The sequence below is a fragment of the Kogia breviceps genome, chromosome 13 (genome assembly GCF_026419965.1).
Source record: "Kogia breviceps isolate mKogBre1 chromosome 13, mKogBre1 haplotype 1, whole genome shotgun sequence".
Classification (NCBI taxonomy): Eukaryota; Metazoa; Chordata; class Mammalia; order Artiodactyla; family Physeteridae; genus Kogia; species Kogia breviceps.
In genome coordinates, this window is record NC_081322.1 from 33,312,542 (window position 1) to 33,339,215 (window position 26,674).

General features: G+C 39.5%; 1 protein-coding gene across 1 annotated transcript in view; it reads right to left on the reverse strand.

The window, feature by feature from the left end:
- Positions 1-8,641: 8,641 nt before the first annotated feature.
- The window catches only part of SIM1 (SIM bHLH transcription factor 1), a 66,446-nt gene continuing 48,413 nt past the window's right edge, over positions 8,642-26,674 (reverse strand). Inside the window, exons 10-11 of the mRNA XM_067011209.1 lie at positions 12,501-12,903; positions 8,642-9,372 (exon numbers count right to left, since the gene is read on the reverse strand). Of these exons, the coding sequence (XP_066867310.1) occupies positions 8,642-9,372; positions 12,501-12,903 (1,134 nt within the window). The remainder of the gene's footprint in view (positions 9,373-12,500; positions 12,904-26,674) is intronic.

A 26,674-nucleotide genomic window follows, 5' to 3' on the forward strand; every position in this document is an offset into this window, starting at 1 on the left:
AGGAGGAGCTGAGAGGAGTCAAAAGAGAGAGGAAAAAGATGAGGGCAAGGTGATGAAGAGAGCTTTGGAGGGGCTGAAGGCTGGGAGTGTCTAAGGAGAGGCCTCAGGACATTGAGACATAAGGACAAATTTTCATGCCTGATCTCAATCTCTTCCTTTTACAAAATGCCACATACTGAGTGGCAAGAAGTTACTGTTAATTGTTGTAGGTGTGAGAGTTATATGTACATATTTTCTAAGTCCTCATTTAGTCATGGCCACTGAAGTAAAATGACATGACGTCTGCAGGATGAGGGGAACTTGAGAAAAGAATAAAAATTTGGAACAATACAGTATGACATACAGTCTCTAGAAAAAGGAGACCTGGCCGTAAACCAACCAAAGGGGATCTGAAAAAGTGATACAATTCTCTGTCTTATTTCCTTTGGGGGACTTTAAATGGAGCAACAGCAGTGTCCATGAAAGAAAAATGAATTTCAAAAATAAAACATTCTATCTCTTACATTAAGAGACACTTGCTACATATTTTACCTTTATGCAGAAAAAACATCAAGACTAATTACATAGCAGATGTGGGTATTAACAAGGTACACAGGTAACTGAAAGGCATATTTAAGTAGTATGAAGACTTGCTAACCTTCCTACCACTTCTCCTCTCCACCCGGCGGGAAAAAAAAATTTCTTAGCTATTGATAACCTTTAATTTTGTAACAGAATTGTCAATGTTTATTAAAAAGGTGTCTCGACTTTTAAATTTAAAAATAGGTTTAGCATGGCACCATGGACAAACCCCATCTTGCCAAATTAACAGGGCATGTGGCTAACACAAGGGCTGAAATTTGAAATTAGAAATTTAGAAATTCACTGAATAATGAACCTCAGTTATTTTCTGGATGATTCTTCTCACATTAGATCTCAATTCCCCATTCCTAAGTGAACTCTGGAGATCTTAACCATAGAAAGAGTCTTCAGGTTCAATTTTTTAAAAAATACATATATATATATATATATATATATATATATATATATATATATATATATACACATATATAAAATACAAAGCTATCAGAAAATCCTCACCAGTTACTGAGAATGATTTCCTTATGGCTTGGGAGATGCTGCCAAGATTCCCTTTAAGGTTTACTTAGATGGCACTCAAGTCAGATTCCCATATGGAATTACTCCCCACACAGGAGCCTGACCTGGGGGAAGCTGAACAAAGAGGAGATTATTTACAAACCCCCAAAGCAGGGGCTGTTTTACATTTCTCCCACCCTGGATCTAATTCCATCGGTAAATACAGCACATATTAAGTTATAAAGCATAATTATGAAAAGGCCAAAAAGTGCTACAGAGGATCGACCCTCCTGATACTGTGAGGCGGAGGCCAGGGACCAGGGATGGCTGGACAGGCTGCCCTGGGTTGCCGGCACCCAGGAGTTACCACCATCACAGAGGGAGCCAGAGACAGACCAATGCCTGCAAGCTCATACCATTGCTTAAGGACACCTTACAGGAATTGTCTGTGTTCTGAGGGGCAGTCTTTCTGTCAGATAACTTTTGGGCAGTTTCCCTTCATGTGAGGAAAATACATAAGGTGGTAGTTGTAACAGTCCTCTAAAGCTCTCCCTGCAGTGTACCCTTGAAACCAGGCCCTGAAATAATACAGGTAATACTGACACACATTTGTTCTTGATAGAGTGGGCTTTGGTTGGTCTTTATCCAAAGAGGAAGGAAAATTTTCTGTGAAACAAAGCAATATTTAATGACAATCATGAAAAAGTACTACTTTTGTTTTGGCTCATATCCTGAAAATATTGGATGAAAAAAATGTATAGTTTTTACTTACTATTTAACCCACTTGTATTCTGTTAATTGAGAAAGACTCAAAAAATTTTTTTCAAATATCACGGGGGTCCTGTGAGGATAATTTGCCTGTAGCTTATTTAAGCCCTAGACTTTTCTTGGGGTCACACTTATTTAAGGGAAACATCAGAACACTCATTCAGCAGGAAGGCAAACTATCGTGCAAGGAAGCAGCAGTCTCGGCCTCTGTCTTCTTTGGACCGGTCATCATGTGTCAGTGTGATAACGGAGAATGAGCTGGCCCAGCCCAAAGACCACGCATCGGGCTACTGGAACCACCACTGACTGGATTGAGGGATTGTTTTCTGCAACCATTTAGACAACATTTTCTTTCACTTCCTTGATTTATTTGTTTGTTTGTTTATTTATTTATTTATTTATGTAAAGAAAGCAGAATTAGGTAAGGTAGTGTTTTGGAATAAACCTGCCTGGGTTCATCTTTCATTTCCACCACTTACTTAGCTGTGTCACTAAGTTACTTAATCACTCTGTCTCCCTTTCCTCATCAATGAAATAGAACATATTGGTATTTCCCTCTGTGATGGTCTCTATCCAGATTTCAATGATAATCTGAGCTTGGTTCAATGCCTGGCACATGATGATTCAATAAATGCTTGTCATTTTTATGATTATCTAAAGAATTTGCACTTTCAAAGCACATCAGGAAAATCAAAGACCCTCTGTATGTGCTTTCCTATAATGTCCTACAATGAGAAAGATTCTGGTGTCTATTCCATGTGGGGCATATAATATGAATTCCATAAATGTTGTGAATTAATTTGGAGGTGCAGTTATTTTGAAGTGTAAAGTAGGTGAAAACAATTTTACTTTCAGAAATGAAAGCACTAAAACAAGTATTTAAAGAATCATGTAGGAAAATATCTGATAAATGCTGTAATATTAATGGCAATATTTTGTGCAGCTTTGTCAAAAAGCTTAATGAAATACAAATAACATTTCCAACGAATTAAAACTATATCATGTAGGCTTGTTGAATTGGCTAATGGTTGACAATTTCTGGAATACATCGAGGTAAATCAGAAATCCTTGGAGGCAGAAAAAACCATGTTGGGGGCTATGAAAATGAAAAAAGAGAGAACCACCTGGCAATCTATTTTTTGTTTGACCTTAATTCCTAGTTTCTAAATTTTAAAAATACTTTGGATTCCAAAATAAAAATTATTCAAGCTATGTTTTTAATATGTTTTTAGATATTCAAAACTAGATAATCAATAGACTATCTAATTTAGATAGTCTAAATTAGACAATTTATATGGATTTGGCCATATTCACATAAATGAGACAATTTAGACTATCTAAAACTAGTTTTAGATATTCAAATTAGATAATCTCAATATTATAGGTTTTATTTTCCCCCCTTGGACATTAAACATGTAACCTATACTTTCAAATTTCTCACTTTATTTTAGCAAAGTGCAGACCAAAGAAGTCCTGCTTAAGATGTTCGAATAAAAAATTGAGAAACCATTCTCCAGTGTCTAATGAAAATCAGATCCGTTACCTAATAGTTACTGTGCATATGTGTAAGCTTCTATTACTAGGTCTCTTAAAAGGTGTGTGTGTGTGTATGTGTGTGCATATTACCCATTTCAAGAGAATCTAGAGCTAAAACAATCCTTGCTAGTCTTCTAGTTGACAGTCTTTGTCCTATAGACATTTTCCTTTCAATGAATAATTCAGACTCAAACTGTATATTGGTAACTATATTTTAAACCAAAAAATTCCTCACATAATAAATACATTTTATGCACATTAACTTCGAATTTACTTCAGAAAGCTATTTACAATATAAATAATTATAAATGGGAACACTTTGCAAGATATCATTGACATAGCTAATATTTTCTACTTTACATTCCAAAGTAAAAGATCAAATTACAGATTTATACTATGATATCACTAAAAACTATACATTGCAAGATGGTATTTGAAATATTGGCAATCAGTATCTTCTTTCACAAATATAATCCTTTCATAGCATGTCAATCAAAACACAAACATAAAATATTTTATCTTTTTTTGAAGTGCCTACTCATATGTTTCATTTTTTGAAATATTTCCCTTTGGGGAAAAATATTGGAAAAAAGTTACAGTACTTCTAAAATTTTTTCCATGCCAATTTCATTTTTTTTGAAATGTAAACACACCAGGGTTGTTGGGTACCAAATCAACCATGATTAAATGTGCTCCGGATCAGCAAATTAGGACAAACTATATAGGCTTATGAAAGCAAATTCCCATGCAGCAAAACTGTAATAAATAAAATGATAAATGTTTGGTTTAAATTATCAATTAGGATTTCTTATGTGAACCATCAGTTTTTAAGGAACACAGCAGAATAGAACTTTGTTACTTGTCGTACAATTGCTTGTGTGTGCGTGTGTGCGTGCGTGTGTGTGTGCGTACTATACATACACACAGCCTTTCTGCATACCGTCCTAGAAAAGGAACTCTGAGCAAACCCTATTTGGATATGAGCACAATCTCACTTTTTGAGTTCAGCATTACCCGTACAACTCTTGTGCACAAGAAATGAGCCCCACACAGAAATTTCTCCCAAGAATATTTTCTAGGCATGTGTCCATAGCTGTTCTGTCATTCATTTGAGGTTGAGAATGAAAATGAATGTTTTATCCACAGTGCATTTTCCAGGAAAGACTAACCAATTGATTTTGCTGTCTTATAGTCAAATTCCTATTCACAAAAGCTGACACTGACATGAAAGTTGAATCACTTATTTGGAGAACCACAGGATTCACATTCACTATTAAGTCATTAAGAAAACAAGATGTGTCTTTCTGTCCTGTAATTTGAGTGAATGAAGGAACCAAATCTGGGCACTCAAACTTTTAAAATCAGAGTACATTGAAGCATAAGCTATTCTGCTGGGCAAGGTAAGTGACCCCAAAATGGCCAAACCCTCAGTTTTCCAAACATCTGTATTGACTCTGTCATTTCCAAAAACTACTAGTACTAATAGAATTGCACTGAATAGTTTAGTAACATCCAGCTCTTTAAAAAAAAGCAAGAGAGCTATAAAATATTATATCTGTATTCAGGAGGTCTCTTTAGCTGTAGTGTCTTCTATCAAACTTACTTGGTCTAGGTCTTGGGAAAAAAATCTTTTCGTTTTATTTTAAAATGTCTATGCATATTTTCCATATGATCTTTTATTGAATTGATCCTCAACCGCCATTAAAAAGACAAGAAAATGAAGCATATTATCCTTTTCTAGAAGAGCCCATTAAAGCCTAGTTTAAGTGGGATTCTCTGCCCAGAAGCAGCATGTGGCAGCAGGGTGTAGAGAGAATTAAGAATAGCACCCCATGGAAATATTCTAGTCCTATAAAATATAATCAAAAAAGAATAAATGAGTTTTCTGTATAATACTGAAGGCAAATCATTTATTGCATCCTGTCTCATATTGAATGTCACACCAGCCCTGTTTGTATTATCCTAAATCAGGCAATTACAGTTTAGAAAAAGCTAGCCCATTACATTCAGCACAGTATGTCAAAAGACCTGTGTGACACACCTAAATGTCTGACCTGTAGTGATTGTGACATTAATATTATGCATCCAAAAATAATACATCAAATCTGTATATTCTCAATAATAGTTTTAACTAAATTTTCCCAAGGAAGATGGGTAAATATTCATTTATTTCTTTGGTCATCCAAATTTTTAAATTAGGTAGGGCAAACAGGTAAAATGGGAAACAAAGATACTCCTACTGTTACTAGAAAGCATGAGGTTTGCATCATCTAATGAATGGTTACATATTGTTCTAATAATTGGATATAACACATTTTTATGATCCCCAAAGTGATATAAAAATCATACTTCTCTATTTCAGTCAATTCTCAGCATTTAGCAAAGTTATGCAAATCAAGTATTAAAACTAAAGCCAATTTAAGTTTAATTTTAAATGGGAACATACATATACACATATAGGCATTATATGTAATGTAATAAAGCTGCTACCATGAAATTTTTGACACATAAATTAAATAAATAGGTTGTGTTTGAAACTGGATCAATCTACCAAAAATTTAATCAAGATGTAATTCAGTTAATTCTGTCTTCACTTAAAAATATTGGTCATACCATTTTAAAGAGCATTATTCCTTCTGACTGCCCCTTAATTGTAGAATTCATAATTTATTTCTTTCATCAGTTAACTATCTTCCATAGAAAAATCCCAATGAAATTACTTTGACAGTGTTTTCTTTCATATCAATTCATTTTTCTTGATTCTTAAGATTCCATTGCTTTTATACCATCTGTCCTTGACATTTTTGGTAGAACGTGTATCCATTAGTAAAACCCATCTGTGTAGATTTCCTTTTCAAAATGCACCATATTCTTGAGATATCTGTGCCTTTGAACCATTTGTCCATCTACAGAATTCTGCAAAAACTTTAGCATTCCTAAGACCTTACTTCATGTTGCAAATTGATCAAAAGTCCATTTTAAGTGTTCCACGGTTTTCCATAAATACTTTTGCTTGTATAGTTCAAATTTTAGTTTGTTTTGTTCTTTTAACATTTTTGAAAGTATATATGATAACCACTAACTTTCTCACTCAAGTGCACCTTTTTCACTTACAGCACAAATGTTGCTGTCATACCCAAGAGCTATTTATTTCATATGTAGCCTCCTTTCTCACGTACAAACAACCCAGTATTCATCTCTCAGATTACCATCATTCAGATTGTCACCTGCCTCTGGACTGCCAAATAACCGTGTTAAATGATGAAAATATAGTACCAATCCCTGAGTGTTCAATGTCATGTTCTGTCTTCAAAATGTAAGTTCTAATACCTCCCTCCCCCTTCCATATGGCAAGAGTTTCAGGCATGGGACTCCTAGGAAATATTTTCTATAAAATTTCTCTAATCACTTATGTCACTTTGCTTGGATTACTAGAGAATGATGCATTAAATAAATTTTACTTATTTTTCTTCTCCCTCATCAGTTTCTACCATCTATATCTCGGCTGAACTAGAAAGTTGATTGTAACTATAATATGTCTAAAAGGGCCCATGCACCTGCTTAAGTTTCAAAGCATCTAGACCTCTGTATGAGTGCAGGTAAGCCAGAATGATGAGCCTTGACAACTCACAGCAGAGAGATAACTGGTTAACAAGTTCAGTACTGCTGCACGAACGAACCACAGAACCTTGGAACTTTAGAGCTGCCATACTGATAAAGAAATTGGGGCCCAGGTGTGGTCAGTGATACATCTGTGCTCCCAAAATAAGTTACAGGCAGGGTCAAACTGGAACTCAGAGATCTCGGCATCTAGTCTGCTGGTCTTTCTACTGTATCACATGAACTTAAGACCAAGTTTGTTTTTGCCGTTTACAAACAATATGGAAAAATGAATGCTTTGCCTGTTCCTTCAGTAAGAGTACTACTCGTTCCCTTCTGACCACTTGTCTGTCAGCCTAGGCTTTTATCTTAGACTCTCTCCTGAGGCTTTCCACATATCACATTTGCACATCTATGCTTTGAAATGTGTTCAAACACTTACACTGCTGTCATGTAGCACTTCACTGGTTTCCCTTAGGTTTTTTTTCTTTGTGTGTGTGGTTGGTTTTTTTGCACTTATCAGCTTTTTTATCTTGGTGAATTAGTTTGCATTTTTATTTGGTTAGTTTTACAAGCCCCAAATATGTTGATTACATATGCTGACCCTGAAATTGTTTGTTTTGAGATATCATTTCATTTTTCTCTGCCTCTGGCCTTTCCATCTCTACTAATCTATTTCCAGTTGGGCACACCAGGCTTTTGATGTGTGTCCCAATATCTCAGTGTTTTTACTTAGAAAAACTCTTACTGCTATGTCAGTGTGATCCTGTTCTTCGTCTAACTCAAAAGTAAGGTTAAAAATCACCATTTCCTGGGCTTCCCTGGTGGTGCAGTGGTTGAGAGTCCGCCTGCCGATGCAGGGGACACGGGTTCGTGCCCTGGTCTGGGAGGATCCCACATGCCGCGGAGTGGCTGGGCCCGTGAGCCATGGCCGCTGAGCCTGCGTGTCCTCTGCAACGGGAGAGGCCACGACAGTGAGAGGCCCACGTACCGGAAAAAAAAAAAAAAAAAAATCACCATTTCCTGATTGCCTATAATGGATGCCAGGTGAAAACTCATTCTTGTATCATATCCAAAACCATTTCCCATTTATTTATGCCTGAACCAAACGAGCTGGATGGTTGAAACCACAAAGAAACCAGTTTACAAGATATATCTCTTTCTTAGTTATTTTGGGAATGGAAATTTCTTTAAGATGCTTAATGTGCTAGGGTTAAGGAAACTTACCCACTTGGGGTATATGAATGGTATATAGTCTGTATTTCCATACGTAAAGTATATATAGCAGTTTGTGGATAGTGGTCTGTGTGTGTGAAGTTCACTGGGTCATCATAATGATTGTTGTCATCCATCGGTCCTTTCACGTGATATATATATGCTCATTTAATCTACACAAGTATTTTTCAATTCAAAATTTATCTATTCTGGTTCCCATATAAATAGAGGGGCAATCTGTGTATTCACTTTAGCTCCATTATCTGTGTACAACCCTGAATGCCAGTGCTGTTATCCTTGATTTCACAGGAACACATGTCAAATACCCAGTAACTTAAATTATCCACTCTAACAATCTGTGGCATTGTAAATGCTGGTAATGGGGCATTAAATGATAAATATGTTTCAGAGATCCTTAAAGAAGAAAATATTTTAGAAAATAACATCAGCTTCCATTGGTTATTATAACAGATGTTCCCTTGTGTCCTTGTGCTGGATCCGGCTGCATCCTTAGATGGGAAGTTACATCAAAGTGTGAGCCATTACAGCCCAAGGAATAGTTTCTAATGGTTTCGCTATCATATAAGTGCTCCAGGGCGTATCCAGTTAATGTGTAAGCATGCTTATCAAAATACTGCCGGTGAGAGCCAAAGCAGTTTGGAGAGACGGCAGGATGGTCTCCTGCCGTCTGATGAGGAGACATATCCGAATGTAGATAGTCTTTAGCTAGGATCAAACTGGATTTGGAAATGCGATCCGAATTGGGACTACTTATCCGCGACAGTGCTGTGGGACTGTTGTCGTAGTCATTTTCGCGGGGGCTCAGCATCTTTCCCTCTCTCTGCTGGATGTGGTCACATGGTGAAGTGTTGGCAAGAGCGGAGCTGTGGCAGACTTCGCCTGTCGTTGGGGGCTGCTGGTAGTTTGCAAAACAGAGGGAGTGTTTTTTCCCAGCTCCATTAATGGAAGCCAGTTGGTCTGGGGGCGCTTTCCTCAGCTGCAACCTGTTCTCTTCTTCTTTAATCATTTGCTGGGTGGCTCTGATCAGAGTTTCGATTTTGCTAGGTTCATGCGGGCTGCTTTGATACTGCTCAGTGCGATATCGGTCACCTGATTCGCTGGCAGACCCAGGGTCTGGAGAGCTGACCACACTATCTTCATCCCAGTGACCTCGCCCTAGAAATGAGAAAAAGTAAAATGTAAGTGGTCTCAAAAATCACCTCCAGTATAGTAAGTGTATTTCTTTTTCCTATTAAACGAAACCTTATATTTTTCAATTTTAATATATGCACCGATATTTGAAACAGACACAGGCTCACATGACAGAGTGTCAACATATTGTCCTGGAATTCATAATTCTCAGTGGCTTTTAAGTGCAGATGAAGTTTGTAACAAGTTTTCTAGAAGGTAAACCTTGTTTGTGGGTTGTGAATGCCAACAGTAAAGTATGTTTATACTTGTCCATGGATGCACATCCCTGGACTTGTCTGACTGTAAATAATAAAATAAAAATACATAGGATTTGGTTTATGTTATTGTCTAGAGAAGTGTTATGTTGAAGTGATGCTTAGATAATGCTTCCCATTGGGTTTGAGGAAGATGATGACATAGGCTGGACTAGTTTCTCAATTCCAACTAAATCACCTAAAATGTTAAAATTGCTACATGTTTCTTAAGTAGAGTTACAATAAAGCTCTAACATTAGTTATTCAACTATTTGAAGTTATTCAACTATTTGAAGGTTTAAAATATGTATACATATTCATATATATATGTGTGTGTATATGTGTGCATGGATATATATATATGGTTCCAATTAAAAATATAAATATTGCCTTCTCAAATCCAGTGGTAAAAAAAATCTGTTTCACACATAATCATATGGTAACCCTGATATTGCTTCTGAAATAAGAATAAATATTTTAAATGTTAATAACAACTTGTTCTGAACCAAGGAAAAAGATCTAATATGGAGGAAAAGCGCATCTAAAATATTATTCCATAAATTACGTTATTCTCAAAACAGTTTGAAGTCAATATAAAAAGAGAGAAGAGAAACAGAAAGGGACATATGAAAGCTGTAAACTGCTTAATGCAACAGAGAAGCCCGGGATCACACTAGTCATTGCTTTCCTTTTCCCTTTTCTTCTCATTTTATTTCTAATATCTTCCTCCTGACCATGTGGGTTAAGGCAGGATTTTCACTTCACTCCATTCTTGGGTAAGCAATTGCCCTTTGCCCTGGGTTTTCATTCCCAGGCTACCAAACTAGAGAAATTCAAAATAAAAGCAGAAAAATAGAAAGCAAAAATGGAAACAAAGCAAAACCATTTATAGAAAACAGTAAGTGCCTAGGTGGTATGTGCAGGAGACTTCTATGTGTGAGAACAGTGTCTAGCACATTTCTTATCCTAGAGACACAGCAAGAAGAGTAATAGCACAGCCACTGGATCAATCTTAGTGTCACTGACTTTTAAGAAAATGGGAAGGGTTTTCAAGACCTGCCTGGACCTAAGCTTGGAATGGACAGAATGAGCTCTCCTTGACCAGTTTACACTGAAATGGACAAAGAAGAGCATTAGTAACACTAAAGGCTTTAACTGCAGTGCCCATTTCTGTGTGTTTGTAGAGCCGTGTAATAATCCCAAGGTGAAAATCCCCATGGGTCCCATACCTCACTCCATCCTCAACTCACAGAGGATACTGTGGGTTGCTATATGATGGGGGAAGGGGACAGTTACTGGCATTTAATGCCCAGAGGACCAGGGAGGTTAAAACACCTGTGACATGGGTGATCGGACATAAAACAAAGGCTGAGAGGGTGTGGAGAAAAGGGAACCCTCTTGCACTGCTGGTGGGAATGTAAATTGATACAGCCACTATGGAGAACAGTATGGAGGTTCCTTAAAAAACTACAAATAGAACTACCATACGACCCCGCAATCCCACTACTAGGCATATACCCTGAGAAAACCATAATTCAAAAGGAGTCATGTACCAAAATGTTCATTGCAGCTCTATTTACAATAGCCAGGACATGGAAGCAACCTAAGTGTCCATCAACAGATGAATGGATAAAAAAGATGCGGCACATATATACAATGGAATATTACTCAGCCATTAAAAGAAATGAAACTGAATTATTTGTAATGAGGTGGATAGACCTGGAGTCTCTCATACAGAGTGAAGTAAGTCAGAAGGAGAAAAACAAATACCATATGCTAACACATATATATGGAAACTAAGAAAAAAAATGTCATGAAGAGATTAGTGATAGAACGGGAATAAAACACAGACCTACTAGAGCATGGACTTGGGGATATGGGGGGAAGGGTAAGCCGTGATGAATGAAGTGAGAGAGTGGCAGGGACATATACACACTACCAAATGTAAATTAGATAGCTAGTGGGAAGCTGCCGCATAGCACAGGGAGATCACCTCTGTGCTTTGTGACCACCTAGAGGGGTGGGATAGGGAGGGTGGGAGGGAGGGAGACGCAAGAGGGAAGAGATATGGGAACATATGTATAACTGATTCACTTTGTTGTTTTTTTTTTTGTTGTTTGTTTTTTTTGTTTTGCGGTACATGGGCCTCTCACTGTTGTGGCCTCTCACTGTTGTGGCCTCTCCCGTTGCGGAGCACAGGCTCCGGAGGCGCAGGCTCAGCGGCCATGGCTCACGGGCCCAGCCGCTCCGCGGCACGTGGGATCTTCCCGGACCGGGGCACGAACCCGTGTCCCCTGCATCGGCAGGCGGACTCTCAACCACTGCGCCACCAGCCCTCACTTTGTTGTAAAGGAAAAACTAACACACTATTGTAAAACAGTTATACTCCAATAAAGATGTTAAAAAAAAAACAAAAACAAAGGCCGGCCTCCCCAACACGCCAATAGTGCCCTCACTGAGAAACTGTGCTAGATGAGCCCCAAACTACTCCCGTCCACACTTGAAGGGTGAGAATACAGAAGAAAATAATACACAAGAAATTTAAATGCATACATACAAGTTCAATAGACTTAACAATTCACTTTAATTTCTTTACTTTTTTTTTCTTGATGTTAAAATGGGAATCATGTATACTCGCCTGTCCAAAACAAATGTATTTAGCAAACATCAGCAACATTAATACACTTCAAAAGAGTGGATTTGGTTTTTAAAATCCCATTGGTTAGAGTTTCTGATTTGCAAATTCAAGGAGAAAACCACTGGGTGGGGTTTTTTTCACCCTTTCACTCCAGGGTCAAAGCTAGACTATGATAAACCTGCCCAGAGGCGCAACGCTGGAGTCGCTGGAGCCGCCCTTACCGTGGATCCTGTGGACCGAGGCGATGTGAGGCATGCTGCTCTCATAGGCTTCTCTGCTTTCCGGGGAGGCCTTGGTCAGGGGCAAGGCTGCGCGAGAGCCCCACCAGGGCTCCCTCCCCGCCTGCGGCGCTCCCAGGAAGTACCTGCCTGCCTCACACCGGCCGCCCTCGCAGGCCTGGGTGTGGAAATGCCTCTCCTCCACCAGCCTGGAGGGGTCGAGCGCGAAGCCGTAGCAGAGAGAGCCGCGTTCCGAGAACTGCCTGTAGGCGCACGACGCGTCGTGCTGAGAGCCGGGCCGGTCCGCGGGGTCCAGCAGCTGCGGGGAGGCCGCGTCTGTCAGCGGACTGCCGCCCCACTGGCTGTCGTGATCAGATTCAGATCTTTCCGCGGGAAATCCCGAGTACTGAAACCGAGAGGGTGAGAAAAGTATATTTCAAAAGAAAGAAAGAAGGAAAAAAAAAGTCCCCAAGGTCTGACAGCACCCTTAAGGTCAATTTTGGGCTTAAGGCACCAAAATAAGACCCTAGCACCACTCTGGACACCCCCTGAATTAGTGTCCAGAGTCAGTCGTGGTACTGCAAAAGACAATCCTTTTGGCTGCTGGAAGGAGGAGATAAAACTAATAATAACAAACATGGACTGAAGTAAATAAACGCCAGGCACTGTTGGAGGTACTTCCCGTGAGTTACTCCGCATAATTCTTACAAGCGCTTAAGTGGAGATATCAGTAACCCATTATATGGATAGGCAAGCTAGGGCCCTAAGAGAGGAGATGATTTGCCCAAGACCACAGGGTGAGCAGGTGGCAGAGCAACCATTCAAGCCCAAGTTCTCCATCGTTACACAAATGGTTCTGCCAAAGGGAGAGTCCAAGAGAGCACCGTATTTTATTCCCATTGACTTTTCACATTTTTTCTTACTTAAAAAGCAATACAAAAATAAGTTTTAAGGCTTCACACTGGACTTTAGCTCTCTGAGAGCCATGCTGGATACATGGCAAGGTAGTGAATAAATGCTTAACTTAATTCAGTCTCAGTGTGACTTGGGAAGTCTTGCCCCATGTAAGCTAGGCCTGTTCACTAGGATGTGTTTCTTGCTTTCTAAAGGGAAACTTCAAATATGCACAGGCTCATCGGGACAGCACAGCTGCAGGCTGTTGTTGGAACCACGCTGCTCACCTGTTGCCAGAGTATTTGGTCAGGTGCTTGAAAGAAAACATAAAAGGCTCTGAGGACCTCCCTAGGAGGTATGCTCAGTTTGAAGTTCCTCCAGAGCCACTAAAATCAGTAATATAATCATTTCTACCAGTTTTTGGTTACCTAATGCCAAACACAATTCTAGGTACCATAGAGAGTTTACCTGCTATAATAATAATAGATGTCATTTATTGGGAACTTACTGTGTGCTCAGCAATATGCTAACTACTCACTGTATATTATGTCAATGCATCCTTATAACCATCTGGACAGTCACATAGCTCCATTTTATAGATGAGGACACTGAATCACTGAGTTTTAATAAGATGCCACAGCCATCCCACAGTCTATCTGGTCTCAAAGCCTGCACTCTAAACCATGGTTTTACACTTGAGAGAAAATACTGGTAAGGAAGAGAGGAGAAAGAAAAGTTTCAACGTTAGAGAGATTTCCAGAAAAGTGGCAGGAACTGCTTTACAGTCTCAGGAACCAAAATACAAATCCAAGTCCACTCTACATTCTCTTTCTTACCCCCAAGAAGAAAGAGGGACGGGCATGTGTGGTGGTGAGAAAGCGGGGAGGGAGAGGAGACATTCCCAGGCTCCATTGTTTTTCACCTGTCACACACTAGTTGAGCAAATTTGATCCATGATGAGACCTTCACAGGGCAAGGCAAACTCTCCCCTTCCTTCTAGCCCCACCCTGAACAGGAGGAAGAATCCCCAGCTCTTCCCAACTCAGTGCAAACAGGCAGCTCCTCCGAGGGTCCCTTGCAGCCAGGGAGATGAGGTACAGAGGCTCCTCTGGGGCAACTCCAAAGTACACTGATAAATACAGCATGCTCAGGACAGAGTTCCAGCCAATTCCAGGTTCAAGACTTTTCCACGGCCATTTCTAATATTACTTTAATTATTTTCCAAATGTACATATGGACCATCAGCATATTCCATCAAGGAAAAAAAAAAACAGAAAATATAAATTCTTTCCCGCAGGCCTGTAGGATGGAAACGTAAAGGCACCCCGAGCTCCATTTCTCCACCTCACGCCTCCACCTGCCATCTGCCTTTTCGCTCCGTGAACATCAGCCTCTCTTTTCATAAGATGCCACCTTCACTTTCACCAAGCAGGGGTTGCCACCCTTTCTCCTTATTGAGTGGGGACCAAAGTGCTATCCACTTGCCCTTTGGTAGCACCATCCATGTGCTTGCCTAGGAAAAATTCAGATCATCAGTGCTATTCCACGCTAGGAATTGCCCAGACTCTGCTTGTTTTTATAAAAGTATAAATCAGACCTATTTCTGAAGTACTCCAGTCAAGACTTTTGAGCCCTGTTGAGAGGGGGAAAAGCCTTCCCTGAGTATACATGGGAAAGTGCTATTGGCGCAGCAGAGAAGAACATTCTGTCCTTCGCTGACAAGGAAAATTCAACATGAGGCAACCCTGGCGTACCTGAGGTACACATTTCAAGAGCACCCAAAGAAGAATTGGACAGATAAGCCTCTTGTCGATAATCAGGAAACCACAGCAGCAAGGGCATTGCCCTTCAAGCAGGCAGAAGCTGGGTGGTTCAGTTAGACCGAGCCCTCCCACTGCTTTAGAGGTAGGGAGGAAAAGCCTAGCCGTAAACCTTTGTTTTTTAAGAGAAGGCCTGTAAACTTGAACCTGAGTGCACCATCAAAACTGTGAGCTGCAGACTTCCCTGGCAGTCCAGTGGTTAAGACTCCGTGTTTCCATTGCAGGGGACATGGGTTTGATCCTTGGTCGGGGAACTAAGATCCTACATGCTACATGGCACAGCCAAAACAAAAAAAACCTATGAGCCATGTCCACCCTTTAAAACGGACCACACTCTATTAACACTACCACCCCATAATTTGATCTGAAATAGTTCAGGTGTTCATTAAGTATTTGAGAAATGAGAGAGGGCAGAAAGGGAGGAAGGCAGCCAGGCAATATTTGCAGCGTGTGAATGAATGCTGCATGCGAAGCCTCCTGGTCTCCCTTGCACCTGCGTTTGCTACTTAACGACATGTACAGTCGTGGGCAAGTGATTTAATTTCTTTTGTCCCAACAGGAAAATGGTCATGATGACACTTAACCTACCAAAGCCTGAACCAGAGTTGGGACCATTTAATGGAAGAGACATGAGGGACAGGGAGCCAAGAGGACTTGGTTCCAGGGCCATCCTTGCTAGTAACTCTCAGGGAAACCTCAGGAAAATTGCTTTACCTTTCTTAGCCTCAGCTGTAGAATGACATAGAGGGTTAGATTAGTCTTTCTTGAACTTTTCTTTCAGCTCTAATATTCTATATGATATAATTATTGTTATCCTTTCTAGTGTTGAAACATATGATCCATATGCCTGTTCCTATATTGCACTTATTTAAAGTAGATAATTAGAACTATAATCCAAGACCAAGAATTTTTATTGTCATGATTATAAGAGAAAGGTTACGATGTCAGTTATAATTTTACTATAATGTCAATTTTCCCCCAGGTATCCCATTATGACACAAGTTTTATAGGGATTATGAGGTCTTTTGGTCAATAAATCATTCCATTCTAGAGGCTTCTGAGCAGGAAGGATAATCGCATCCATTTGAATCTGAATCTCTTCACACATCTTCCCCCAAGAAACTATAAGTTCCTCACGGAGCACTGCTTAAATCACACGTGACCCATGTTATCAGCATTGCTAGGAGGCAGGGAATATGCCAAAGTTCAAATTACTTATAAGTTAAAAAAAAAGTCCAACAGCAGCTGCTATGAGCCTGTGGGTACAGAGAGTAGGGTACCAAGATGTTTAAGAGACTATGTGAAAAAGAGAGAGAGAGAGAGAGAGAGAGAGAGAGAGAGATTAGGACATAGGCAAAATGAAGACAGTCATCCTCTGAAAGAAAAGCACAAGTAAATGCCAAAATATGAAGACAAGTCAATATTTACTGGCTAGCAGTAGTGGCCACAGGAAAAGGACTCAAAATCAAGCAAAATCGAAAGTGGCAGCCTCAGACAAGTGTCATTTCCATAAAAGAAGACTAGCATCTAGAATGTATAAAGAACTCCCAAAACTCAACAATAAAAAACTAAAATGTGCCCAAGACATGAAGACACATTTCACCCAATAGGTAAAGAGATGACAAATAACCACATGAAAAAATGCTCAACATCATTAGCAATTAGGGAAATGGAAAATTCAAACCACAGTGAAATACCACCACATACCTATTAAACTGGCTAAAATAAAAAATAGTGACAATACCAAGTGCTGACAATGATGAAGGAAAACTGGCTCACTCATGCGTTGCTGGTAGGAACGTAAAATGGTACAGCCCCTCTGGAAAACAGCTTAGCATTTTCTAAAAAACGTAAATGTGCAACTACTGTATGCAATCCCGTACACTTTTTCCTGAGAAATGAAAATTATATTCATATAAAAACCCATAGGGACTTCCCTGGTGGTGCAGTGGTTAAGAATCCGCCTGCCAATGCAGGGGACACGGGTTCAAGCCCTGGTCTGGGAAGATCCCACATGCTGTGGAGCAATGAAGCCCGTGAGCCACAACTACTGAGCCCGCGTGCCACACCTACTGAAGCCTGCGCACATAGAGCCTGTGCTCTGCAACAAGAGAAGTCACCGCAGCGAGGAGCTCATGCACGGCAATGAAGAGTAGCCCCCGTTTGCCACAACTAGAGAAAACCCACGTGCAGCAACAAAGACCCAACACAGCCAAAAATAAATAAATAAATAAATTTATTTTAAAAAACCAAAAACCTATACATGAATGTCTATGACAACGTGTTTTCCCACTTCCAGGTCCTCTTTAACTGTTCCCTTTCTTTTTAAAATTATTTTTAATTGTGGTAAAATACACATAACATAAAACTTTCAATCTTACCCATTTTTGTGGCATTAAGTATGTCCACATTCCTGTGCAACCGTCACCACCACCCATCTCCAAAACTCTTTATCTTGCAAAACTGACTCTCTAACAAACCCCACGAACCTCCAACCTGGCTTGGTGTTGGGGCTTCCCAGAACCTAATCACCTCAGAGATCTTTCTGAAACTCTCATCTAATCATGTCATTCTCTTGCTTAAAAACTTTCTTCTTTTTTTCTGTCTTTCTGTCTATGCATCAAATAGTGTGGTGATACCACCTACATAAAGCTGAAACTATAGGAGATACAAGGAGAAATATCCTAATAATGGGAGACTAAGACACCACTCTTGGTATAAGACAAATAAAGTAGGTTTAAAAAAAAAAACAAGAAAAGCTACAGAAGACTTAAAAAACAAAATCATAAATGTTATGGTTATATATCAAACTTTACATATAATAAAGAATAAACCTCAGCATACATGACTAATCATCAAAATTGATCAAATATTAGGTTACAAAGAAAATTTCACCAAGTAGAAATATTATAAACAACACTGTCTGACCACAATGAATAACAAATAGAAATTAAGAACAATTAAAAAAACAAAAAAAACAAAAGAACCCTTCCACCTGAAAAAAACAAAACTATTAACTCCTGGGGAAAATAGGCAAATAAACCATAAACTACAGAATTTCCAGGAAAAGGATAATGAAAATACTATATATCTGGATTGATAGGATATATAGCTTTAGATACCTAAATCAGTAAAAATGAAAGAATAAAACTAAATTCAATTCTCAATTCAAAAGCTAGAAAAATAACAAAAGAAACTAAAAGAAAGCACAAGGAAAAATGGTCAAAAGACATAAACAGATTATTCACAAAAAATATTAAAATAGCCTTAAACATATGAAAAGATGTTTAACTTTTGAATAAGATAAATGCAAATTAAAACACTGAGATACTATTTCTTAACCATCAGATTAGCACAAGTTCAAAAGCTCGACAACATATTGTTTGGCGGAGTGTGGAGAACGAGGTACTCCCTCCCATGCATCAGTGGTGGAAATGTAAACTGATACAGCCCCTATGGAGGGGAATTTGGCAACAGCTAACAAAAACGGCAGTTTCCCGCTTCTAAGAAACCATTACACCAGGCAATATACATTGAAGTAGTAAGGTGTTGTTAAAGAGGCATCATATATGGAACCTATTATAAGATGGTTCAGAAGAAATAATGAGGGCAGATGGGAAAAGACACAGAGAATATGATAAAGCAAATATGGCAAAATGTTAAGCCCTGATGAACCCAGGTTTAGTAGGCAAAAATACTTTATTGTTCTTGCAACTTTTCTTTTTTTTGGTGGGGTGGGGGTAGGAGTTTATTAATTAATTAATTAATTTTTGCTGTGTTGGGTCTTCGTTTCCGTGCGAGGGCTTTCTCTAGTTGTGGCAAGCGGGGGTCACTCTTCATAGCGGTGCATGGGCCTCTCACTATCCCCCCCTCTCTTGTTGCAGAGCACAGGCTCCAGACATGCAGGCTCAGTAGTTGTGGCTCACGGGCCTAGCTGCTCCACGGCATGTGGGATCCTCCCAGACCAGGGCTTGAACTCGTGTCCCCTGCACTAGCAGGAAGATTCTCAACCACTGTGCCACCAGGGAAGGCCGCAACTTTTCTTTATGTATAAAATCTTTTTTTTTTTTTTTTTTTTTGGCCGTGCACAAGGCTTGCAGGATCTTAGTTCCCCAACCAGGGATGGAGCTGGGCCCTGGCAGTGAAAGCACCAAGTCCCAACCACTGCAATGCCAGGGAATTCCCTCAAAGTAAGTATTTTAAAATAAAAAATCCTACATAGCGGGGCTTCCCTGGTGGCGCAGTGGTTGAGAATCCGCCTGCCGATGCAGGGGTCACGGGTTCGTGCCCTGGTCCGGGAAGATCCCACATGCCGCGGAGCAACTAAGCCCGTGAGCCATGGCCGCTGAGCATGCGCTTTCGGAGCCTGTGCTCCGCAACGGGAGAGGCTACAGCAGTGAGAGGCCCGCATACCACAAAAAAAAAAAAAAAAAAAAAAAAAAAAAAAAAATCCTACATAGCAAACATATCTTATTTTTATAGAATGATTAGGGAAAAGGCTATTTTTTAACAAACTTTTTTTTCTGAAGAAATAGAGACATGCTCTGATAAAGCTATAATTTAATTAAATATCTTTGTTTTCATTACTGATGATTAATATTTTGTGCATAAAAAATGTAATTTTAAGTTATCAACTAGGGATTCCAGTAGAAACGGCACTGAACTCAAATATGGGGGACCCTGATCTATTATCATCCAACATGACTTGTACAAAAGATCACCTCCTGTGGGCTTAGATTTTTCCATCTACAGAATAGCAACAGACTACCTGCATTATATGATTACAGGGAAGATCAAATAAATAATATGTATCCAAGTACTCTTAAAAATATAAATGTTACAGATATGTATGTATCATGTAAAGGTCCTTGATTAATGACTTTCACTTTGGTAGGCAGGAAGAGTTATATCACCATCTTGTAAAAATGATTTTTTTCCCTAGACTGTATTATCTAGAGCAGGGGTCCCCAACCCACAGGCCACGGACCAGTACCAGTCCACAGCCTGTTAGGAACGGGCCGCACAGCAGTAGGTGAGCGACGGGCGAGCGAGTGAAGCTTCACCTGCCGCTCCCCATCACGCCCCATAGCTCGCATTACTGCCTGAACCATCCCCCGACCCCAGGTACCCTCTGTCCGCAGAAAAACTGTCTTCCACGAAACCGGTCCCTGGTGCCAAAGAGGTTAGGGACCTCTGATCTAGAGGCCATATTTTCAGTCCCATCCTACAGGCATGCCAGAGATAAAACATGGATGTTAAAGGATAAAGAAATCCACATCTCTTGTGAAGAAAAGGAAACCCTTGTGCACTGGTGGTGGGAATGTAAATTGCTGCAGCTACTATGGAAAACAGTATGGAGGTCCCTTAAAAAATGAAAAATAGAACTACCATATGACGCAGCAATTCCACTCCTGAGTATACACCTGGGAAAAATAAAAACTCTAATTTGAAAAGATACTTGCACCCCAATGTTCATGGCAGCATTATTTACAATAGGCCAAGACAAGGAAACAACCCAAGTGCCCATCAATAGATGATCTGTTTAAGAAGATGTGGTGTATATTTACAATGGAATATTACTCAGTCATAAGAAAGAATGAAATATTGCCATTTACAGCAACATGGATGGACCAAGAAAATATCATATTAAGTGAAGTAACTCAGACAAAGACAAATATTATATGATATCACCTATATGTGGAATCTAAAAAATAATGCAAATGAATCTATATTCAAAACAGAAACAGATTCACAGACATAAAAAACAAACTTATGGTTACCAAAGGGAAAAGGGGGGGGGATAAATTAGGAGTATGGGATTAACAGATATAAACTACTATACATAAAATAGAAAAGCAACAAGGATTTACTGTATAGCACAGGGAACTATATTCAAAATCTTATAACAAACTATAGTGGAAATAATCTGAAATATATTATGTATACATATAACTGAATCACAATTGCTGTACAACTGAAACCAACACAATATTGTGAATCAACTATACTTCAATATAAAAATTTTAAAAAAGAAATCAACATCCCAGCTGCAAAAAGAAATCAGGCCACTGACCAATCACTTAAACATCAGGGCCTTTTCTTCCAAATGCTCTAATTTTCAAAGTTGAACTGCTCTTTGGTACCAACGATTCTTATCACTTAAACCTTGACTAAAAGCCCACAGATCTGTTTTAAGGGTGGAGAGAGAGTGACACTCATGATCGATTAACTAGCTGGAACCTGTGGTTTGTTCTCCTAGTAATTGTTGACATCTAGACTATTTTCAGGTAAAACAAAATCACATTTTAGGAGCTATAGAATATCTGCTCTTCTTCTTTTGAAAAGGTAACAACACTTCCTCCTCTGTTCAAAGCTAAGAAACTGGGCTTCCCTGGTGGCGCAGTGGTTGAGAATCCGCCTGCCGATGCAGGGGACACAGGTTCGTGCCCCAGTCCGGGAAGATCCCACATGCCGCGGAGCGGCTGGGCCCGTGAGCCATGGCCGCTGAGCTTGCGCGTCCGGAGCCTGTGCTCCGCAACGGGAGAGGCCACAACAGTGAGAGGCCCGCGTACCGCAAAAAAAAAAAAAAAAAAAAAAAAAGCTAAGAAACTGAATGATTCGATTCCCTATTTTAATTAGGTTACATCAACAAAGAAAGTTCACTGAAACTAATTTTTGGTTAATTTTGCAGAAACCTCTGTTTCTCTTTCTTAGAAAAGTTGTTACTATTATGAATACTCTGCACCTTAATTTACCCCTATTTCTTATTTAAAATTTAATTTTCAAAACAGGCTTTCATGTCGATAAATTTAAAAATGAGTCAGGGGACTTCCCTGGTAGTCCAGTGGTTAAGACTCTGCACTTCCACTGCGGGAGGTGCGGGTTCCATCCCTGGTCAGGGAACTAAGATCCCACATGACACACAGCCAAAAAAAAAAAAAAGAGTTAGACGAAGGATGCCCTGGTTCTAATAACTATGAAACCAAATGCCACCCACCAAAGGTAGGCTAACGCTCACTGGCAAAGAGCTTGGATACCTGCCAGAAATGGATGTCAGATGCCAGCCACATCCCCCAGCTCCTCTCTGAGATTCAGGGCTCATGAAAGAATCATTCTTTCTAGAAGAGACTGATACCTCATCCGGTTAAAGGTCTGAGCCATCAGCTGGGGTTTTATATGCATTCAATGGGAACTATTTAGAATAATTCATTCTATGATTCATTGTAATATTTACTGAGTACCTAGTATTTGCAAGACAGTGTGCCAAGTGATGTGAGAAATACAGCCCCACCTTCAAAGTGTTCATATTTGGAGGGGTATAAAAAACCCACAGGACAGAATGTTAATACAAGTTAAAAAATGGCAAGGGCCTGAACGAAGAGAAAAACAGTACCGTTTAGGAGTTCAAAGAAGGGAGCTATCACTCTCTTTTAACGCTGTAGCTGCTTGGGAAGGGAAAATGAACTAGACTAAGAGGGAATTTACCATATGATTTGCCTGTGCTAACTAACGCCCATGACAATAACAATAGCTACCATTATCAAATACTTGCTATGCTCTGGTCACTATACTGAGATCCCACAGACATTATCTTATTAAATGCTCACAACATCTTAAAAGTATCATTAATCCCTTTACTGATGCAGCAAATGAAGCTTAAAAAAAAAAAAAAAAAACCAAAAACCAGAACTGCCCAAGTTCACATGATTAGGAAGTTTAAGAGGAGAGATGCAATTCCAGAGCCCTTACTCCTTCCAGAATCCTGGACTCATCTAGACTTAGGTACCTAGATAACAGCAGTGTCCTACCCTCTATGCAGGAATGGATCCCAGGTCTCCAAGCATGTTCTTACAAAGGGGGTTTTCTCCAACCTCTACACTCCAGTAGACCAACACCACACAGCCTCGGTTACGTCCTCATAGCACTGAAGCGTTCTTCCACCACAATTACAGCACAGATATTCCCCTTTTGAAAGTCATGAGATTCATTTCTGCCTCAAGAGCATGTTCCAGACAGGTGCTCTGCATTCATCTCAATGTGGCAACAGCAAGCCAACTCAGGAAAAATACCAGATGTTCTAACAATAGATGCTACAGTTATCTATTTTTATTCTGGCAGCTCACTGAGGTTTTTATTTTTATCATTTTTAGCTGTAAAATATAGAGAGAGACCTTCTTATGGTAAAGTCCTGTTTTCCATGAAAAACTTTCACTCTATCAGGCATGAGCAGCTTTCCTCTTGATTTGTATCTGAACCATGAGAAAAAACATCACAGATGCAGACTGCATTGTACTAAGAACATATGCATGCTTTTAAATCACTTTTATCTTACTTTTTACTAATGTAACCCTGAAACATAAAATATGTCCTTTTTTTTTTTCATTCACTGTTATGGGAAGAACAGATGGTAAAAGGGTTAGATTAAAGTAATACAGCATGTCCATTAAAATAACCCCCACTGCTGGGGATGCTTCCCTTGAACAGGAGTCGTGTTTACTGTAAAGAACGGCTTTGGCTTATACACATTGGAAATTGCCGGGGGTCTTCTCAACGATAAACATAAGGGTAAGAGAAAAACTAATGTCAAAATCAAATGCATTTTAAAATGACAATTATGCAAGTTATTTTGCTAATCTGGGAGGCCAACTGAAAACATTTGCCTCTGATACTGTAACTCAACAGCAGTCAAATAATAGATTCCATTTCTAACTTGAAAAATTTTACTACCTAGAAATTGTAAGGAAGGAAACCTTCAAGAAAAATTAGAGAATGCATTTTAAAAGAAAAAAATATCTATCTTGAGTCACATTCCAGAGTCAAGGATGGCTTCACTAGAGGAACTGAGCAATTAATATTTCCATTTACACTGTAAATAATTAGAAAGCAAATATTGACTCAAAATTCAATTATTAAAATTTTTAAATATTTTGGCCATTTCTCCCCTCATTTTAGAAAATGGTATAAATTGTCATCTTCTCAAAATCAGTTTTTAAGAATGGTTCACAAGATTTTCACTCATTGTTATGATTTGCTCCACTTTTAGTATAATCTATTATTTATTGTGATGTTTTTACCTTTAATCCACATTTTAGTTATTTTTAGCTCAAAGAATATTCTGGTGAGAAATCTTTCATACCTGTAAGTTCCTGATATATTTCATGAAGTAGAAACATGAGAAGTTTTTTAACATGCCTCAAATGTGGTTTGAAATGTCTTAGGGCTTCTCTTAATCCACCCCCCCCACAGTTACAAAAATGTTCCTGGGATTTGGTTCACTCATTTTTCTCACAGAAAAGTAAGCAAAGTAGACATCTCATTGGCTGTCAGGGTGACATGCAGCTGGAAGGGAATCAGCACTCGGAACCAGAGGCCAGTCTTCCTCCAGTGTAACTCTATAAGGACTCTCCTATAAGGTTGCATATGGAGAGAGCTGTTCCCAACCATGAAATCCACAATCCACATCCTCTTATAAATCCGAAGGTAAAGTCCTAAAGGCTGGCAGGCATCTTCATTGCACTGAAGATTTTAAACAGGTAATAAACATTTAATTAGGCCCTTTATGTCCTGGCACACACAGCTGTAAATGATCAAGAATATCCCAACTTGCATAGATAATACAGAAATGGCTCTAGCCCATTGGGTAAATCCTGGGTTTCCAGGACCAGTAGCACTAGTTTTAATGGTAATCTTCTTCCATGATGGGCTTTGAGCATAAGCCAGAACCACATCCATTTTTTCACTGATACTCTGACTCACTCTCTGATTTTTCACGTATAAGTGGCAGATTAGATGGGCTTGAATTAGATGGATGCAGGTGGTGCCACCTGCTCCAACCCCTTACTGCTGCTTTATTTGGCCTTCCATTGGTTTATTCTGGGTTTGGACAAAGGACGGCTGCCCAAGCTGCTCTTGGCAGTGTCCTAGAACTGGGCCGACAGATTGGCAGGCATATTACCGGCCTCCTGCATACTAAAAGAGGAGATCTCTCAGATTTGTAATTTTGTAAAAAGAAGTTGAAGCTCAAAGCCCTCTACCAAGTTAATCAATTTCAAACTGGTGTCTGTAAATGGAAGGATGGATCTACCTTCTCATCTTCTAAGCCAAGCACAGTAAAATAATAAGGAAAACTAAAAGAGCATAAGCTATCTATTAAATAATATACATCCAGACCTTGACCTTCCAGGAAAATACTGCAATTCAGTGCACTACAATATGCTTAAAGAAGTTTCCTACAAATCTGTGAAAGATGGAAGAATTAAAGAGATCTCAATTTCTTAGACAAATATATCCAAATCCAACTTCCTTAACTCTACAAAGTTCCCACTATGAGTGGGTCAGATCCCACCAAGCACTGTCAAATAAGGCATTGCTCTCTTTAATTTCACTATTTAGTTTTAATAAAATTTGATTTTATAGGTTTTGCTAAAATAAATTTCCCCAGGCACATTTTGATGGTGGATTCAGCCATTCCCCCCTTCTCCTCTGTTCAGCTGCAGAGCAGAATCACAAATTGCAGCCTTCATTTCCATTAAGCCAGAAGTGGAGGCATTCCATTTGATTTAGCACAGCTGCTTGGCCCACTCCTCAATGTCGTTTTGGACACTAACTCTCCCCTAGATCCAAACCATCCTACATTATGAAACAGAGATGTGTTTAACATGAATTACACCCTATAGCCAGGGATCTGGGGGGATGAGAGGTGGGCTGCAGCTGTGCTTTGGTGGGTGCGTAGGATTTAAGAAACGCAACAGGAAAGGTGTCCTTAGGGCGAGTACACAGCTAGAATGGAGAATTGATGTGGTGGAGCTAGAGGTGGCTGGAAGAGGCAAAGACGTAGCCTGGGCCGATTGTGGAGATCAGACTTCATATTATAACCAACACTGAGCTTCTGTAGGTTTTTAAGTAGGGCTTGGGGTGGGAGGTACCCGATGGAAATGATATTTCAGGAAGCTTACTCTGGCAGGAATGCTCAGAGACTGAAAGGACAATAAGGAGGGATGAAGTAGTCTAAATGTGATGTCCTGTTCTGAAGAGCCTGGAACGGGACAAAGACAGTGCGGATCGGGTAGAGGAGGAGCTAAGGGTCAAGACACACCATGAAGGAACATTACCCTCACAAGGCCTTTTGTGTTCAAAGGTCAAAAACCAAACCAACTAAACAAAGAAACCAAAAATTTAAGACTTTTCCCTTTCTTATGAAAGAAATCTATCCCTCCTAGATATAAAGGTATAGCACCAAAAATGCACATAGATTATTAAAAGAATAAGAGAGTGATCTAGAAAGTGTCTCCTGATCATGGAAGTGGGCCCTGGAACTAGGGCTGAGCCCATAAACAAAGACAGGTTCCTGAGATGGAAGACAGAGCCAAATGGCATTTCTTGTACAGACACTCACGTCAGGGCAATTATTTTATAACCAAAACACACACATACACACACAGAGCTAATATCAGTTGTCGCCTC